The sequence below is a fragment of the Moschus berezovskii genome, chromosome 4 (assembly GCF_049115385.1).
Source record: "Moschus berezovskii isolate FMDL1 chromosome 4, NW_MosBer_1.0, whole genome shotgun sequence".
In the NCBI taxonomy this organism is placed as follows: Eukaryota; Metazoa; Chordata; class Mammalia; order Artiodactyla; family Moschidae; genus Moschus; species Moschus berezovskii.
In genome coordinates, this window is record NC_142463.1 from 113917602 (window position 1) to 113938053 (window position 20452).

A 20452-nucleotide genomic window follows, 5' to 3' on the forward strand; every position below is an offset into this window, starting at 1 on the left:
CACTGAGGTGTGAGACTGGCCCAGCAGTTTAGTATAACATAACATAGAACATTATCAATATAGTGATAATAATTTTTTTAGATTAGCACATCAGATATAATTATATATATATTTACATAATTTATGGGAGTTTTTTGATCCGAAGACTATATATTTTTTCTATTTAACCTTCAAGCTTTCGAGAGTACTTGGTCGACAATTTTCTGAACAATATAAAACAAAACCCAAAAGAGTTAATAAAAACTGCAGGACACAAGCATCACAAGGTCAAAGGCTATACGGACTGCACAATCATTGTTATCATTAGACAACCTATGGAGGGATGTCTCTTAGATGAATGTTAGGAAGCCAAGTTTATTCTTCTGCCTTAAACTACTTCACTGCTGCACATCTTGTAAATCTTTTTTAAATAATAATAATAATAGTGATATAGGAGTACCGTGAAATAAAATGGAAGAGTAGGTAAGGGAAAATTTTAGATTTGCAAGAAATAAATATGATTGTTATTTAGTTCAGTATCCCCATTGATTTGGTGTTATAAAGTGTACAACATACTCCATCATAATCTATAAATGTTACAAAGATAGGTAGACCACCGACAACTTCTTTTATCAGATTAAGCAATAGTTCTTATGTTAGAAAAGTGGAAATCGTACCCAAACTACTACATAAAAATGAATTATGCCCAGTAGTTTTAAAAACTGATTTGTTAGCATTTTAAATTTATGAATATAGATACTTCATAGATAGAGTGAATTCTCATTGGCTTCCAGAGACATTGAACATGTTTTGAGAACAGACGATATTCTTTCTTTACATTTTTTAAGAAGATTTACTTATCTGTTTGCTTATTTTTTGGCTGCGGTAGGTCTTAGTTGCTGCACAGGGGTTTCTCTAGTTGCAGGGGTGGGCTATTCTTGCAGTGTGTGGGCTTCTCACTGTGGTGGCTTCTCTTGTCGCGGAGCACAGGTTCTAGGGCTTGCAGGCTTCAGTAGTTGTGGCTCGTGGACTCTAGAGCGCTGGCTCAGTAGTTGTGGTACACAGGCTTAGTTGCTGCATGGCATGTGGGATCTCCCTGGACCAGGGATTGAACGGTGTGCCTTGCATTGCAAGTTGGATTCTTAACCATTGGACCACCAGTGAAGCCCCAAGAACAGAGGGTTTTCTTGATGGCATCTTGCATGTCTTTGTTCCTCAGACTGTAGATTATCGGGTTGAAAAGTGGGGCAAGGACAGCAAACATCAGTGCAATGGCCTTGTCCAGTAGTGGTGGGAAAGTGACAGAGAAACGCAGGTACATGAGTGTTACACTGCCAAAAAACAGGAAGAAAATAGTAATGTGGGCTGCACAAGTGGAGAATGCCTTCTGACGGCTCTTACCTGAGGGAATCCTCAGGATTACAGCAATGATTCTTAAATAGGAAAGGGTGATGATACAAACAGAAGTCAGGATGGAAATAGCATGAATCACATCTTCAATCAGAATCATAGATGTATCTGTACAGGCTAAGCGTAATACAGGTTTAAAGTCACAGAAGAGTTGATGGATTTGGTTGGGACCACAGAAGGGAAGAGTAGAAATCCACACAATCTCGGGCAGTAGCATAAGGAAGCCAAAGATGCTAGAACCAGCAGAGAGTTGGATGCATAGTTGAGGGGTCATAATGGTTGCATAGCGGAGTGGGTAGCAGATGGCAATGTACCTATCAATGGCCATCACTGTGAGGACTAGGGCTTCTGTGATCCCAAGTGAGTGAAAAAAATACATTTGCAGGAGGCAGCCAATGAAAGAAATAGTCTTCTCTTTACTGACAAGGTTGGAGAGCATCTTGGGGATGGTCACTGTGGTGTACCAAATCTCTAGGAAGGAGAAGATGCTGATGAAATTGTACATGGGACTGTGGAGACGTGCATCCAGCTGGACAGCAAAGAAGATCATGAAATTTCCAACAATAATGAACACATAAATTAAGAACAGAGGAATGAAGAATAAGAGACTGCCCTTCTCAAACTGAGGGAAATCAGAGAAATAAAACTCAGTCACCATTGTCTGATTCTCCTGATCCATATTTTCAGGTGTTTCACTTGTTGGCTGGTGAAATCAAATATAAGCAGTCAGAACTCTACCTAATTTAAATAACCAGTATAAACTTTCTTTTTAAGCAGCTCATCAGCCTTGAAATGAGGTTGATTAAATTAAACAAAATATTTATGTGCATTGCTTTGCAAATTATAAAGTGAGTATGTCTAACTTGCAAATACACTTTTAGTAATACATTTTAAGAATTAGATAACACATTGCATTATCAACTATTCTGAGAGCTAAGTGAACAGTTTTGCTATTTGGACATTTAAATTGGTACAAACTCTCTTGAATGGCAATTTGGCAATCTTTTTTAAGAGTTTTGGGACTTTTTAGAGACTTCCTTTCACCATATAGCCCAAGAAAACTATTTTAAATATTAAAACAAATACAAGGATATTCACTGGAATATTTATTATAATAGCAAATTAGAAACACCTTAAATAGGTAGACATTTTTATTTTTGACATTAAATATTGGAGACACAGAATGAGTTGTGACAAAATGATCCCCTTTGTGGATAAAAATAAAACTATTTTTAAGTGGGTATCTTAAAAATCAAGTGCAGGTACTGTCTTCCCTTGCTGGCTTCATAGTTAGAAAAATAGAGTAAAGAGAAGAACTAAATATCATACTGAATTCAATTTACTTTAAAACGCAACAACTTAGACCCATGCAATATACTTTTATGTGCAAATTAACCTTATCTAGGTTAGTTAATGGTCAGTGGTAAAGAGCATTAGCTAATAGTTGAAATATACTAATCGAGAAATCACACTCTAGGAGTGGTTTGATGACATTTCAAAAACTCTGATTAGCAGTCTATAGCCAGAGGCAGATAGTTTCAAGTATCCAGAATGGCATCTTCACCATGAGTGCTTAGATGCTCAGTTGTCTGACTCTTTGTAACCTTTTGGATTGGAGGCTACTCTTGGGGCTTCCCTGGTGATCAGATGATAAAGAATCTGTCCACAATGCAGGAGACCTGGGTTCGATCCCTGGGTAGGGAAGATCCCCTGGAGAAGGGACTGGCAACCCACTCTAATATTCTTGCCCAGAAAATTCCATGGACAGAGGGGCTACAGACCATGGGGTTGTGACTAACACTTAGACTTTCAGGCCACTCTGTCCATGGGATTTTTCAGGCAAGAATATTGCAGTGGGTTGCCATTTTCTTTCTTCAAGGGATTTTCCTGACCCAGGGACCAAACCTGCTTCTCCTGTGTTGCCTTTATTGCAGGTGGATTAATTAACGGTTGAGCCTTCTGGAAAGTGGGTTCATTAATTACCATAGGGCAGGTTTTCTCATCTTCAGCACTACTAACATTGTGTATCAGATAATTTTTTGCTAGGGTTGAGGAAGAGACAGGTTTTCAATGCATTGTAGGACATTTGGCATCAGTTCTAGCTTCTACCAGAAATTAGTAGCCCAGACCCTTTCCTCAGTCATGATAAACAAAATGTCTCTAGAAAATGCTAAAATTTCTGCAGGGGAGTAGTGGGAGTAAAATTGTCCCAGCTGAATATCAGCAGCATAAGGAACTTTAGGTTTCTTTTTTTAGTTAAAAACCAGGTGACCAAGATATGTGGCCTGGCTAGAAATAAACCTAAACCATTTCTTGAAGTAGTATTAGAATAAGAGCTTGTCATGCCACCTATACAGAGTGGAAGGGTGGAATAGACCCCTGATTCATTCATTTCTGTTCTCCTCCCTTAGCAGAAGATCTATCACATGATTTCACCATGTAAGTTTTTCCTCCAGTGAGAATTTGGTTACATTTTGTCTTTGATAAAACCTTTCATTCATTCTAATCAGAGAAACTAAGGAATAGAGTTGGAACTTCCTTGTGCTTCCAAAACCAGGTTTGATATTGGTTTTTGTACCTGCTTGTTAGTATTTGTGTGCCTGGCAAAATTCTGAGACTTGCCTTCAATGAACTAGCTGATAGTTTAGCTCTTGTACATGGGACTTCTATAATTTTGCGATATGACAGGAGTGATAAATAACACTATGATGTTAATCAGACTGCAATGTATAAATGCATCAAATAAACACATCCACCTTAAATTTATACAGTGTTATATGTCAATTATATCTCAATTATTAAAAATTTAAATAAATAAACAAATAAGTCAACAGAGGTAAAGAGTCATAATTCTAGTGGCCCAGACAAAAATGATCTCTCAAGGGCTAATGTCCCAGATAAAATTTAATAGGTTGTCTTATGACCATCTCTAGTCCTATAACACACATTATCCAAAATCCCTCATTCCTGAACTACTTACTGTCTTTCCCCCTACCTCACATGCCTACAAAATGTCAACAAATCTTCTACAAGTCTCAATTTAAAACTAATATAAAAATAATCTGGTTCTCTGTGCCTCTTCCCCTATGTAGGGCACTCACCCATATGCCAAAGTACAGAGCCCACCCTTCATCCCATACCTATGTCTTTCAGAAACTCAGAGGGCTCCCTCCTATTTCCCAAATGTCTTCATTTTCACTGTTCTGCAGTCCAGTGAATCAGAAGGTTCTAGCCACAATCACAAATCTAGGTTCTCAGGGACTAGTTAGTAGGGTAGGGAATGGCTTGCTTCTGTAGGGATCTCCCTTAGTGCCTAGAGGAAATCTACTCCATGTCCCATGTGGTTAATTAGGAAAACACTTGCTGCCATGCTTCCTTTCAGGGAGTTGCCCTACCTATGGGAAGTTAGCTCTTTGAGTCAGGCTAGAAATCAGAAGGAAAGAGATAACTTCGTTTCTTTTCTGAACAAAGTGTGAAAGAATTGTTTGTATAAAAATTGTCTGCTGAGACAGAGGAAGGTTAAGGAAAAAGGGGAGTTAAGCTAACAAAATGTGGTTCAAAGGAAGAAGTATTTTCTTCACTTCACTGAAACAGATTCAGAGCAGTTCAGTGATAGCATAGCACAACTCTGAAGTATATTCTAGAAAATTCTGTCAACAATTGTGCAGCACAGCTCAGCAGAACTTCTTCAGAAGGATCTAGGGTATTAAAGGACCATTAGCAGTAGTGGTGGGAAGGAGGGGTTCACATGCAAGAGACTTCACCTACTTCAATGGTTCCAGAGGCAGATGGCCCCAAAAGCTGGGGTCAGGATTTAACGCTCCTTGACTGCAAGATAAAGCTTACTATTAAACTATTTGACCCAGTTTCCTACCACTTGCTCTAGTTATTACCTCTTTGATCTTCAATATCTTTAGTTTCTTTTTTACTACTGACTCTTCTCCCTCTCTTCCAAGCATGCACATTTATCATAGTATCTAAGAAACTATATATCTACTATAACTTAAAGAAAGTTATCCTTGATTACATTACCTTCTCTAGTTCTCCCATCTTTTCATTATCAAACGTCTCAAACATCACCCATATTGGCTGATTCATTTGTGTTAATTTTATTCATTCATCTTCCACAGACTATGCAGAAACCATATAGCTAAAATTATATTAACTCCTCATTTGCCAATGATCCTCTAACAACCAAATTTTATTGCCATTTTTTCAGTTTTTATTTTCCCTGACAAATATTCAATCAGCAAATATATCCAAGGTGGGTTTTAAGACATTGATGGGCTTCGCTGGTGGCTCAGAATCTGCTTTCAATGTGGGAGAACTGAGTTTGATCCTTGGGTCTGGAGGATTCCCCTGGAGGAGGAACTGTCTCCCCATTCCAGTATTCTTGCCTGGAGAATCCCATGGACAGAGGAGACTGGCAGGCTACAGTCCATGCGGTCACAGAGAGTTTGACATGATTGAGCGACTAACACTTCCAACACTTTAAGACATTGAGAGTAGGGAATAATAATAATAAAACTAGATCATTTCCAAATCTCACCCACTGATCATTTGTTTGTTCCTGTATTTTTTTCCCTTGATTTTCTTGACACAGCTGTGTCTTTGTTCTCTTAGTTCCCTGGATATTTTGGTACATGACAGTAAGATAGACTTTGGTTCTAATTCTGACTTTGTCACCTTCTTAGCTGCATGACTATGGGGGTGATACATAAGTCATTTAAACTTCAGTCTCCTCGCTTTTAAAGTGGTTGACAATAATGAGCAACTTATGAGAAAACGGAAACGATGAAATGAGAAGAAATATATAATTGCCTTGGTGCATTTTTAGCACATACTTAACCTAGTAAATAATAGTTATGTATTATATTCCTCCACCTACCGGTTATAATCTTCCAGTCTCTCTTGCTGTTTCTGACACTGTTTTTCAACTATCTAGTGCATCCTCATAGTTCAATTATAATCTTTATTTAACACTTATATCTAAGTCCATAGACTTTTCATCTATCCTGAAGTCCACTTCTTCATCTTTAATGGCAATAAGAAATTTCTACTTATAAGTTTGTCCACATACTCAAAATAACATATCTATAACTCATCTTATCATTGTCCCCCTTTACTAGTTTTTGCTTTAGCTCTTACTGTATTTATCAATAATGGTGCCTGATAAGCTAACTTAAACTTAAAATCTGTCTCTTTAATGCTCTTCTTTCCAACATGCCTACATAGAGTCAGTTGTTAGACCTTAATGATTATTCATAATTCTCCTTCATTTATTTTCTCCTTTAGCTTCATTATTACTGCCTTATTTAGGCCTTTATTCCAGACCCTTTCAGAAAAGAGTCTGATGCCTGAAAAGTGGTGAATAAATGCTAGTTAAATGAATTAATGACATTTCTCACTTCCATAATTTCTACGCATTCTACACATTAAAGTGCAATTTTGTGCATTAATGTCCACTCTAAAATTACCTAATAACTTCATACTGCTTGCAAAATATATTTTAAAAATCCCAACTCTTGACATTCTTAGATCGCCAAATCCACCTAAGTTAATCGTCCAATGCCATTTCTCCACTGATTCACTCTACAAGCCCTCTGTTTCAAATCCAATATATTTAATATCCTACGACGCGAGAGACGCCGGCCCCGGCGGCGCAGACGCGACGCGAGAGACACCAGCCCCGGCGCAACGAACCACTCAAAGAGGTGCGGCCGTGAGGAGCTACCCCACGCCTGAGGCCAGTGCCGGCGGCCGAGAGGAGCTACCCCAGGTCCAACAGGCAGTGGCTGCGCGGGCGCAGGAGGGCCGAGAGGAGCTACTCCGCGTTCAAGGTCAGGAGGGGCGGCCATGAGGAGATACCCCTCGTCCAAGGTAAGGTACAGCGGCTGCACTTTGCTGGAGCGGCTGTGAAGAGATTTTCCACGACCAAGGTAAGAGAAACCCAAATAAGACGGTAGGTATTGTGAGGGGGCACCAGAGGGCAGACACACAGAAATCATAATCACAGGAAACTAGCCGATCTGATCACATGGACCACAGCGGAATGTGGTCCGCTGGAGAAGGGAATGGCAAACCACTTCAGTATACTTGCCTTGAGAACCCCATGAACAGTAACAAAGGGCAAAATAATGGGATACTGAATGAGGAATTCCCCAGGTCAGTAGGTGCCCAGTTTGCTACTGGAGCTCAGTGGAGAAATAACTATAGAAGGAATAAAGGGATGGAGCAAAAGCAAAACCAATACCCAGTTGTGGATGTGACCAGTGATAGAAGCAAGGTCCAGTGCTGTAAAGAGCAATATTGCATAGGAATCTGGAATGTTAGGTCCATGAATCAAGGCAAATTGGAAGTGGTCAAACGAGATGGCAAGAGTGAACGTCGACATTCTAGGAATCAGTGAATTAAAATGGACTGGAATGGGTGAATTCAACTCGGATGACCATTATGTCTACTACTGTAGGCAGGAAACCCTTAGAAGAAATGGAGTAGCCATCATGGTCAACAAAAGAGTCCGAAATGCAGTACTTGGATGCAATCTTAAAAACGACAGAATGATTTCTGTTCGTTTCCAAGGCAAACCATTCAATATTACACTAATCCAGGCATATGCCCAACAAGTAATGCTGAAGAAGCCGAAGTTAACCGATTCTATGAAGACCTACAAGACCTTTTAGAAGTAACACCCAAAAAAGATGTCCTTTTCATTATAGAGGACTGGAATGCAAAAGTAGGAAGTCAAGAAACACCTGGAGTAACAGGCAAATTTGGCCTTGGAGCACGGAATGAAGCAGGGCAAAGGCTAATAGAGTTTTGTCAAGAGAATGCACTGGTCATAGCAGACACCCTCTTCCAACAACACAAGAGAAGACTCTACACGTGGACATCACCAGATGGTCAACACCGAAATCAGATTGATTATATTCTTTGCAACCAAAGATGGAGAAGCTGTATACAGTTAGCGAAAACAAGACCAGGAGCTGACTGTGGCTCAGATCATGAACTCCTTATTGCCAAATTCAGACTTAAATTGAAGAAAGTAGGGAAAACCACTAGACCATTCAGATATGACCTCAATCAAATCCCTTATGATTATACAGTGGAAGTGAGAAATAGATTTAAGGGACTAGATCTGATTGATAGAGTGCCTGACGAACTCTGGGCGGAGGTTCGTGACATTGTACAGGAGACAGGGACCAAGACCATCCCCATGGAAAAGAAATGCAAAAAAGCGAAATGGCTGTCTGAGGAGGCCTTACAAATAGCTGTGAAAAGAAGAGAAGCGAAAAGCAAAGGAGAAAAGGAAAGATATAAGCATCTGAATGCAGAGTTCCAAAGAATAGCAAGGAGAGATAAAAAAGACTTCCTCAGTGATCAATGCAAAGAAATAGAGGAAAACAACAGAATAGGAAAAACAAGAGACCTCTTCAAGAAAATTAGAGATTCCAAGGGAACATTTCATGCAAAGATGGGCTCAATAAATGACAGAAATGGTATGGACCTAACAGAAGCAGAAGATATTAAGAAGAGGTGGCAGGAATACACAGAAGAACTGTACAAAAAATATCTTCATGACCAAGATAGTCACGATAACGTGATCACTGACCTAGAGCCAGACATCTTGGAATGTGAAGTCAAGTGGGCCTTAGAAAGCATCACTACGAACAAAGCTAGTGGAGGTGATGGAATTCCAGTTGAGCTATTTCAAGTCTTGAAAGATGATGCTGTGAAAGTGCTGCACTCAATATGCCAGCAGATTTGGAAAACTCAGCAGTGGCCACAGGACTGGAAGAGGTCAGTCTTCATTCCAATCCCAAAGAAAGGCAATGCCAAAGAATGCTCAAACTACCACACAATTGCACTCATCTCACACGCTAGCAAAGTCATGCTCAAAATTCTCCAAGCCAGGCTTCAGCAGTATGTAAACCGTGAACTCCCAGATGTTCAAGCAGGTTTTAGAAAAGGCAGAGGCACCAGAGATCAAATTGCCAACATCTGCTGGATCGTGGAGAAAGCAAGAGAGTTTCAGAAAAACATCTATTTCTGCTTCATTGACTATACCAAAGCCTTTGACTGTGTGGATCACAATAAACTGTGGAACATTCTGAAAGAGATGGGAATACCAGACCACCTGACCTGCCTCTTGAGAAACCTGTATGCAGGTCAGGAAGCAACAGTTAGAACTGGACATGGAACAACAGACTGGTTCCAAATAGGAAAAGGTGTACGTCAAGGTTGTATATTGTCACCCTGCTTATTTAACTTATAGGCAGAGTACATCATGAGGAACGCTGGGCTGGAAGAAGCACAAGCTGGAATCAAGATTGCTGGGAGAAATATCAATAACCTCAGATATGCAGATGACACTACCCTTATGGCAGAAAGTGAAGAGGAACTCAAAAGCCTCTTGATGAAAGTGAAAGAGGAGAGTGAAAAGGTTGGCTTGAAGCTCAACATTCAGAAGACAAAGATCATGGCATCTGGTCCCATCACTTCATGGGAAATAGATGGAAAAACAGTGGAAACAGTGTCAGACTTTATTTTTTTGGGCTCCAAAATCACTGCAGATGCTGATTGCAGCCATGAAATTAAAAGACGCTTACTCCTTGGAAGGAAAGTTATGACCCACCTAGATAGCATATTAAAAAACAGAGACATTACTTTGCCAACCAAGGTCCATCTAGTCAAGGCAATGGTTTTTCCTGTGGTCATGTATGGATGTGAGAGTTGGACTGTGAAGAAAGCTGATCGCCGAAGAATCGATGCTTTTGAACTGTGGTGTTGGAGAAGACTCTTGAGAGTCCCTTATACTGCAAGGAGATCCAACCAGTCCATTCTAGAGGAGATCAATCCTGGATGTTCATTGGAGGGACTGATGCTAAAGCTGAAGCTGCAATACTTTGGCCACCTCATGCGACGAGTTGACTCACTGGAAAAGACTCTGATGCTGGGAAAGGTTGGGGGCGGGAGGAGAAGGGGACGACCGAGAATGAGATGGCTGGATGGCATCACCGACTCTGTGGACATGAGTTTGAGTGTACTCCGGGAGTTGGTGATGGACAGGGAGGCCTGGCGTGCTGTGATTCATGGGGTCGCGGAGAGTCGGACATGACTGAGCGACTGAACTGAACTGAACTGATAGTTCTTGTATTTTCGCTGCTAGACCTTTGTTTACCCTCTTCATTAAGCATATGTTACTTGAGTTCCATGTAAGTCCCTGGGCTGTGTACTAGAAATTCAAAAATGAATAGATAATTATAGATAACCATTAAATTTCTTAGAATCTGGACATATAACTAGATAATTTCAGCAACATATGTATGTACCAGATGCTTTAGGAACACAAAAGAAGACCCCTCCAAAACAACCTGGGAACCAAGAAAGGCTTCCTGAAGAAGAGGGTAATGTACTGAAACTTGAGAAGTTAATAAGAATTACAGAGGTGAAGTGTGTGCCTATATTTTGGTTGGAAAGAAAAAAGGCAGGGTTGAAATTTCAGGAAGAGGGAAGAATAGGGAAAAAACCCAAAGCATGATAGATCAACACAGCATTGTGAAAGTATGGCTACAAACAGTTTGATTGCTGGGACTTACAGTTCAAGGCAGGGAATAGAGGGGAAAATAGAAAAGTGTAAAGCAAAAGGAATGTCCTTATTTTCTCTGCCTTTCTTCTTAGTCAAACCAAGTCCTATTAAATGATACTGCAAGTTAAGTGAAAGATTATTTTAGAGAATATATATTTGGGAATAATTAAAGTTGTAATCAAAGGGAAAGGTTAATCTTTGGCTAAATTTGAGTTTTGAGGCTCAAGTTTCAATTTCACCCTTGCATTTTTTGGCTGTGTGAACTGGAGCAAGCCTTTAACTGCTCTGAATTAATTCCATCTGCAAAATGGGAATAACTCTTGTCTTGCCTACCTCATACAAACAGCTTTTTATGTTTGTGGTGAAAAGTGTGTAATATAAAATTTACCATGTTAATCATTTTAAGCTTACAAATTCTTTTTCTAAAGAATCAAGGAGAGGGAGGCTCAAAAGGGAGATGATATGTGTGGGTGTGTGTGTGTATATATATATATATATATATGTCTGGCTCTAGGTGAGTGATCACACCACTGTGGTTATCTGGGTTGTTGAGATCTTTTTTGTACAGTTCTTCTGCGTATACTTGCCACCTCTTCTTAATATCATCTGCTTTTATTAGGTCCATACTGTTCTGTCCTTTATTGTGCCCATTGTGCATGAAATGTTCCCTTGGTGTCTCTGATCTTTTTAAGAGCTCTCTAATCTTTCCCATTCGATTGTTTTCTTCTATTGCTTTGTATTGATCAGTTAGGAAGGCTTTCTTATCTCTCCTCGCTATTCTTGAAACTCTGCATTCAAATGGATATATCTTTTCTTTTCTCATTTGCCTTTCACTTCTCTTCTTTTCTCAGCTATTTGTAAGGCCTCCTCAAACAACCATGTTGCCTTTTTGCATTTCTTCTTCTTGGGGATGGTTTTGGTTACTGCCTTCTGTACAATGCTAGGAACCTCTGTCCATAGTTCTTCATGTACTCTATCAATTCTAATACCCTGAATCTATTTCTCACTTCCACTGTATAATCATAAGGGATTTGATTTAGGTCAGACCTGAATGGTCTAGTGGATTTCCCTACTTTCTTCAATTTAAGTCTGAATTTTGCAATAAAGAGATCATGATCTGAGCCACAGTCAAATATATAAAATTATGACACAGTCACATAGTTTTATGGCAGAAACCAGCACCTTGTAATTACCCTCCAATTAAACAATAAATTTTTAAAAAAGAATTAAATGAATGTGTATTTAAAACTTCAAAAATATATCATCATCATCATCATCTCAGCCAAAGTGGAAAACAGTGAAAAATGAATGAAAGGCTGAGAAGAAAGTAGTGTTTACTGGTGGTCTGTTTCAGAGAGGTGTGATCTTGAGAGAAGTCTGTTCTGACACCCATTGTCATTCTGGGCCCCAGTGCCTAGATCTATACTCCCCTATGAGAGATAAGATTATTTAGCCACAGGAAAGTTTTGAGACCTGACCCCCTCAGGAATGTCTAGTTATCATGTGACATGCTTCCTCTAATAGGTCCCTTAGAGCGGAGAATGAGATGCACCACTTTTTAAAGATCCTAAAGAGAATTATCTAAAGAGAAACTCCCAGGCAAGATAATCTTTCCATTCTAGATACTCCAGAAAGAGAGTGCAGAAACATCTACAGTCTCACTGACAAACTAGCAGAAGGGGCAGGTTGTTGCAGAGATTCTGAGGAATATTCTTGTGGTCTCAGGCAAGGTACGTGGTAAACCAGTTGGTGTGCTAACCTGCATTTGGTACCCAAATTAACCTAGTCTTTCAAGTTAAATTTTCTTTCATGGTAAAATTTTCTCAGAATGTGGAGTAAAACTTCATATGTTTAGAACTGTATTATGCAAGTAAAGAAATTATAATAAGTAAAGAAATTATAATAAGTAAAGAAATTAGAATGGATATTAGGAAGAATATTGTTCATCTAACAGATAAAGATACTGATGATATCTAAGGTCTTTCCAACACTAAAATTTTAAAGTCCAAAGAATTTTGGGTTCCTGGGGACTTATAGAGAATTTTGCTTCTTTATTTCCAGGACTGAAATTTAGTTCAAGTCTCTTTTTACTCTACAATGAAAATCTGGTAGGCTGAACTCCTTGGGCACTGCTGATTATCTGTCATCCCAGGATTTTCTTAAACATTCTTTATGTGTCTCAGGAGCAAAAATTAATGTTTTATTCAACTTTATAAAGCCTTCAGTGAGCCTTCAGCTGAAGCCTTCAGCGAGCTTCCCAGGTGGCACTAGTGGTAAAGGACCTGCCTGCCAATGCAAGAGATGTAAGAGACACAGGTTCTATCTCTAGGTTGGGAAGATCCTCTGGAGGAGGGCATGGCAACCCACTCTGGTATTTGTGCCTGGAAAATCCCATGGACAGAGGGGCCTGGCAGGATACAGTCCATTGGGTTGCAAAGACTCAGACATGGCTTAGCACACACTTATGCACAAACCTTCAGCAGTGATTGGCACCTAGCAGAGGATCAATAAATATATGAACGTAATTGAACTGATGTACAGATGATAGATAACAATATAAACTTTCTAGTGAGGAGAGCCTCACTCAAAGTAAGAAATAGTCCCTCTAGTTGCCTTTTATAAGCCACTTAGCTCTGAAATTCCATTTTTCATAGCTCAATGGTCTCTTGCTTTATCCATCTGTGTTCTGTATAATGACTACTCAGGATGGCCATTCTCTGGGACTTTAGGCTGAGAAAAGATAACACGCAAGAGACAGAAATGTGGCTGCTTCCAACAGAGAAAACTCAGATCTCTCACATCTTTCTCAGTGCATGCCCTCTGCCCTTCTGCTTCACTGGTGCCTGCTCCATTCCAAAATCTGGCTCTCTTTTCTTCCTCAAGGCTTGAGACATAAGGCAAGAAGCATCTTCTAAAACTAATTTTCCTAGTTTTCGATGTATTTATTTTAACCTCTGTTTGACCTGAGGGGAGTGGGGAAACACATTAGCTCTCATACCTAGGACAGTCATAAACACATAGTGGTACTCAGAGAAGAAAACAGAATGAATGATGAATCCTGATCTAAATTTCCTAGTGTGGTACAAATAATAATAGTGACTAAAGACCTAAAGACCAAAATTCCAGTTATTGCTTTGGATCCTAGCTATGTGAATTTGGGAAATTACTTTTCCCTTTTGGTTCTCAATTTCTCTACCTGTAAAACAATAATAATAATCTCCCTAGCATGCATGCATGCCTGGTCAATTGCTTCAGCCATGTCTGACTCTTTGAGACCTAATAGACTGTAACCTATGAAGCTCCTCTGTCCATGGGATTTCCCAGGCAAGAATATTGGAGTGGATTGTCATTTCCTCCTCCAGGGGATCTTCCAGAATCAGGAATCGAACCCAGGTCTCCTGCATTGCAGGCAGATTCTTTACCATTTGAGCCACCAGGGGAAAATGCAAAAAAGAGGTGTTAAATATCATGAAAGAAGAAAATATAAAGTACTCTTAAGAGAGGGTGTTCACTTCTGGCAGTGAGAGTCAGTAAGACTTTTATGATAAGGGGAGCATTTACTGGATATTGGCAATTGGATTCCAATAGGAAGAGATCAAGAAAATGGAAGAAAAGAATGATATAAAAATAAAATGTAGGAAATTGGTCCTATATGGCAGAGCTGATGAGCTTATAGAAAAATATTTGGCTTAAAACTTTGACTAGTAGGCAGTGAAAGACAAATACATGATACTGCTTATATGTGGAATCCGAAAAATGGTACAAATAAATTTACAGGGCAGAAATAGAGCCACAGATATGGAAGACAAATTTATGGTTACCAGGGGAAAGGTGGCCAGGAGGGATAAATTGAGAGGTGGGAATTGACATAGACACAGTACTATTGTGTTATTCAAAAATATATAAAATAGGTCAGGGGAGGCGGCTGAGAGGAGCTACCCCACGTCCAAGGTAAGGAGCAGCAACTGCACTTTGCTGGAGCAGCCGTGAAGAGATACCCCACATCCAAAGAGAGAGAAACCCAAGTAAGGCAGTAGGTGCTGAGGGAGAGCATCAGAGGGCAGACAGACTGAAACCACAACACAGACAACTGGCCAGTCTGATCACACGGACCACAGTCCTGTCTAACTCAAAGAAACTAAGCCATGCCATGTGGGGCCACCCAAGACGGACGGGTCATGGTGGAGAGTTCTGACAGAATGTGGTCCATTGGAGAAGGGAATGGCAAACCACTTCAGTATTCTTGCCTTGAGAACCCCATGAACAGTATGAAAAGGCAAAAGATAAGATACTAAAAGAAGGACTCCCCAGGTCAGTAGGTACCCGATATGCTACTGGAGATCAATGGAGAAATAACTCCAGAGAGAATGAAGGGATGGAGCCAAAGCAAAAACAACACCCAGTTGTGGATGTCACTGGTGATAGAAGCAATGTCCAATTCTGTAAAGAGCAATATTGCATAGGAATCTGTAATGTTAGGTCCATGAATCAAGGCAAATTGGAAGTGGTCAAACAGGAGATGGCAAGAGTGAACATCAACATTCTAGAAATCAGTGAACTAAGATGGACTGGAATGGGTGAATTTAACTCAGATGACCATTGTATCTACTACTGTGAGCAGGAATCCCTTAGAAGAAATGGAATAATGTGGAACTTGGATGCAATCTAAAAATGACAGAATGATCTCTGTTAGTTTCCAAGGCAAACCATTCAATATCACGGTAATCCAAGACTATGCCCCGACCAGTAATGCTGAAGAAGCTGAAGTTGAACGGTTCTATGAAGACATACAAGACCTCTTAGAACTAACACCCAAAAAATAGGTCCTTTTCTCTATAGGGAACTGGAATGCAAAAGTAGAAAGTCAAGAAATACCTGGAGTAACAGGCAAATTTGACATTGGAAAGCAGAATGAAGCAGGGCAAAGGCTGATAGAGTTTTGCCAAGAGAACGCAATAGCAAACACCCTCTTCCAACAACACAAGAGAAGGCTCTACACATGGACATCACCAGATGGTCAACACCGAAATCAGATTGATTATATTCTTTGCAGCCAAAGATGGAGAAGCTCTATACAGTCAGCAAAAACAAGATTGGGAGCTGACTGTGGCTCAGATCATGAACTGCTTATTGCCAAATTAGGACTTAAATTGAAGAAAGTGAGGAAAACACTGGACGATTCAGGTATGACTTAAATCAAATCCCTTATGATTATACAGTAGAAGTGAGAAATAGATTTAAGGGACTAGATCTGATAGAGTGCCTGATGAACTATGGATGGAGGTTCATGATACTGTACAGGAGACAGGGATCAAGACTAACCACAAGACAAAGAAATACAAAAAAGCAAAATTGTTGTCTGAGGAAGCCTTACAAATACCTGTAAAAAGAAGAGACACGAAAAGCAAAGGAAAGCTATACCCATTTGAATGCAGAGTTCCAAGTATAGAAAGGAGAGATAAGAAAGCCTCCCTCAATGATCAGTGCAAAAAAATAGAGGAAAACAACAGAATAGGAAAGACTAGAGATCTCTTCAAGAAAATTATAGATACCAAGGGAATATTTCATGCAAAGATGGGCTTGATAAAGGACAGAAATTTTATGGACCTAACAGAAGCAGAAGATATTAAGAAGAGGTGGCAAGAATACACAGAAGAACTGTACAAAAAAGATCTTCATGACCCAGATACTCATGATGGTGTTATCACTCACCTAGAGCCTGACATCCTGGAATGTGAAGTCAAGTAGGCCTTAGGAAGTATCACTACAAACAAAGCTAGTGGAGGTGATGGAAATCCAGTCAAGCTATTTCAAATCCTAAAATATGATGCTGTGAAAGTGCTACACTCAATATGTCAGCAAATTGGGAAAACTCATCAGTGGCCACAGAACTGGAAAGGTCAGTTTTCATTACAGTCCCGAAGAAAGTCAATGACAAAGAAAGTTCAAACTGCCACACAAGTGCACTCATCTCACACACTAGTAAAATAATGCTCAAAATTCCCTAAGCCAGGCTTCAGCAATACATGAACTGTGAACTTCCAGATGTTCAAGCTGGTTTTAGAAAAGGCAGAAGAACCAGAGATCAAATTGCCAACATCTGCTGCATCATCAAAAAAGCAAGAGAGTTCCAGTAAAACATCTATTTCTGCTTTGTTGACTATGCCAAAGCCTTTGACTGTGTGGAGCACAATAAACTGAAAAATTCTGAAAGAGATGGGAATACCAGATCTGCCTCTTGAGAAACCTGTATACAGTTCAGGTATACAGGAAGGAATAGTTAGAACTGGACATGGAACAACAGACTGGTTGCAAATAGGTAAAGGAGTATGTCAAGGCTGTGTATTGCCATCCTGGTTATTTAACTTATGTGCAGAGTATATCATGAGAAATGCTGGGCTGGATGAAGCACAAGCTGGAATCAAGATTGCCACGAGAAATATCAATAACCTCGGATATGCAGATGATACCACCCTTATGGCAGAAAGCGAAGAAGAACTAAAAAGCCTCTTGATGAAAGTGAAAGAGGAGAGTGAAAATGTTGGCTTAAAGCTCACCATTCAGAAAGCTAAGATCATGGCATCCGGTCCCATCACTTCCTGGCAAATAGTTGGGGAAACAGTGGAAAAGTGGCTGACTGTATTTTTTGGGGCTCCAAAATCACTGCAGATGGTGATTGCAGCCTTGAAATTAAAAGACGCTTACTCCTTGGAAAGAAAGTTATTACCAACCTAGACAGCATTAATAAGCAGGGACATTACATTGTCAACATAGGCCATCTAGTTAAGGCTATGGTTTTTCCAGTAGTCATGTATGGATGTGAGAGTTGGACTATAAAGGAAGCTGAGCACAGAAAAATTGATGCTTTTGAACTGTGGTGTTGGAGAAGACTCTTGAGAGTCCCTTGGACTGAAAGGAGATCCAACCAGTCCATCTTAAAGGAGATCCGTCCTGGTTGATCATTGGAAGGACTGATTTTGAAGCTGAAACTCCAATACTTTGGCCACCTGATGTGAAGAGCTGATTCATTTGAAAAACCCTGATTTTGCGAAAGATTGAAGGCAGGAGGAGAAGGGGACAACAGAGGATGCGATGGTTGGATGGCATCACCGACTCGATGGACATGGGTTTGGGTGGTCTCTGGGAGTTTGGTGATGGACAGGGAGGCCTGGCTTGCTGTGGTTCATGGGGTTGCAAAGAGTCGGACATGACTGAGTGACTGAACTGAACTGAACTGAATAAGACCTGTTGTATAACACAGGGAACTCTACATAGTACTCTCCAGTGACATAGATGGGAAAAGAATCTGAAAAAGAATGGATCTATGTATATGTAGAACTGATTCACATGCTGTACACCTGAAACTGACCAACATCATGAAGTAACTACACCTCAATAATTTTTAAAATTAATAAATAAATTGAAATCCATAAAAGGTAAGAAAAAGAAAAAATTGATTAGAACCTGATGAGAAAAGACAATAAATATAAGGCTACGATCTCTGGGTTTATCCTTTAATGTTTTTGAAAAGACAAGGGACAGTAAGACCATGCATAGAAATATTCATCTGTTGAATGACTTCATGGAGGTAAGACAGGTGAAAAAGATGTTAAAATAGTTAACAGATAAGCATACTTCTGTACTTAAGTTTAATTAGCCTTTAAAAAAATGTAGTTGCCCTTTCTTTCAGACAACTAGATGTTGGCCTGATTTTTATTGCAGCTGATTTTTGTGAAATTTTCTTCCCAAGATTGCCAAAGTTATTAGAGAAGTTTATTTTTTTTTTTAAATTTCAGGATGATCTCCTCCTCTCTTTGGTTCTTAGATGTGGTCTTTCTGGGAGGAATGGGATGTGCAAGGGTGAAATTACATATTTGTCCTAAATTCAATGGCCACTTTTCAGGCATACTGTGATTCTGAAGAGACTCTTGGTCTAAGCACCTATCAATATCAACCACTGATATGAGAGAAGGAGAGGGAGTTACAGAGAAAGCAGAGGAGAGGAGGGATATTTTCTGGTGTCTGGGTTCCTATACTCTAAATGGAAAATAGACTTGCTCCTAGGAAACCAACAGAAAAGAGGCAGAGAGATAAAGGTAGCCAATCTAAGATTAGATAGCAGAGCCATAAAATATGCATGAGCATCTGAAGATTTGATGGTGTTTTAATTGTTTTTCTAAAGAACAGGAATTTTTAAAGCTAAACACAGAGTGGAACAAAAAACTCAGAAATTAAAAAATTGACTGCACCTCCAGAAAATAATTCAAGAGAATTAAAGTTGTGTGATGCTTTGTGTTGTCTTCATATCATTTGAAGATGTTTAAAAAAAGATTCATTTAGGGGTTCAAAAGCAAGCATTTCAGATGTTCCTGCATAGAAGTGCAACTGGAGAGATTTCTAACTGGCCTGTTTAGGGCCCCAGCATCAGGTTAAGTAACTGATTACCGCAAAGAGCAAAGCAATTTCAATAAGTAATCACCATCCCAATTTCAGTAGTTTTTGGTCCCTTTCTTCCCTTCCCAGGTGATGACCAGTGAGAATCAGACAAGGGTGACTGAGTTCCTCTTTTCTATGTTCCCGCATTTACATGAAGGTGGCCTCTTATTCTTTATTCTCTTGCTTCTCATCTATGGATTTATCATAACTGGAAACCTAATGATATTCATTGTCACCCAGCTGGATGTGGCCTTACACACCCCCATGTATTTCTTCATCCGTGTCCTCTCTTTCCTGGAGATCTGGTATACCACGACCACCATCCCCAAGATGCTCTCCTGCCTGGTCAGTGAGCAGAAGACCATCTCTCTTGCTGGTTGCCTTCTGCAGATGTACTTCTTCCACTCACTTGGCATCACAGAAGGCTGTGTCCTGACAGCAATGGCCATCGACAGGTACATAGCTATCTGCAATCCCCTCCGTTACCCAACCATTATGACTCCCAAACTCTGTATCCATCTGACAGCTGGATCCTGCCTCTGTGGCTTCCTCCTGGTGCTCCCTGAGATCGCATGGATTGGCACCCTTCCTTTCTGTGACTCCAATCAGATCCAGCAGATCTTCTGTGACTTTACCCCTGTGCTGAGCTTGGCCTGCACAGATACCTCCCTGGTGGTCATTGTGGATGCCATCCATGCAGTGGAGATCCTGGCCTCCTTCCTGGTCATCGCCCTATCCTACCTCCGCATCATTGTGGTGATTCTGCAAATGCCCTCAGCTGAAGGCCGCCACAAAGCTTTTTCTACCTGTGCTGCCCACCTTGCTGTGTTCTTGCTGTTTTTTGGCAGTGTGGCCATCATGTACTTGCGATTCTCAGCCACCTACTCAGTGTTTTGGGACACAGCAATTGCTGTCACTTTTGTTATCCTCGCTCCCTTCCTCAACCCCATTATCTATAGCCTGAGAAATAAGGATATGAAAGATGCAATTGGGAGGCTCTTCGGCTATCAGAAGAGGACTGGTGGGGTTGAGAGATAG

General features: G+C 40.1%; 2 protein-coding genes across 2 annotated transcripts; one reads left to right on the forward strand and one right to left on the reverse strand.

Moving 5' to 3' along the window:
• Nucleotides 1–759: 759 nt before the first annotated feature.
• LOC129540442 (olfactory receptor 6K3-like) lies at nt 760–2068 on the reverse strand. The gene is made up of 2 exons (XM_088834962.1): nt 1163–2068; nt 760–804 (listed from the first exon to the last, which is right to left on the reverse strand). The coding sequence occupies exons 1-2, from the start codon at nt 2066–2068 to the stop codon at nt 760–762; spliced, it is 951 nt and encodes a 316-aa protein (XP_088691088.1).
• Nucleotides 2069–19495: 17427 nt separating this feature from the next.
• OR6K6 (olfactory receptor family 6 subfamily K member 6) lies at nt 19496–20452 on the forward strand. Its single transcript, XM_055403087.2, has one exon. The coding sequence runs from the start codon at nt 19505–19507 to the stop codon at nt 20450–20452; it is 948 nt and encodes a 315-aa protein (XP_055259062.1). The 5' UTR covers nt 19496–19504.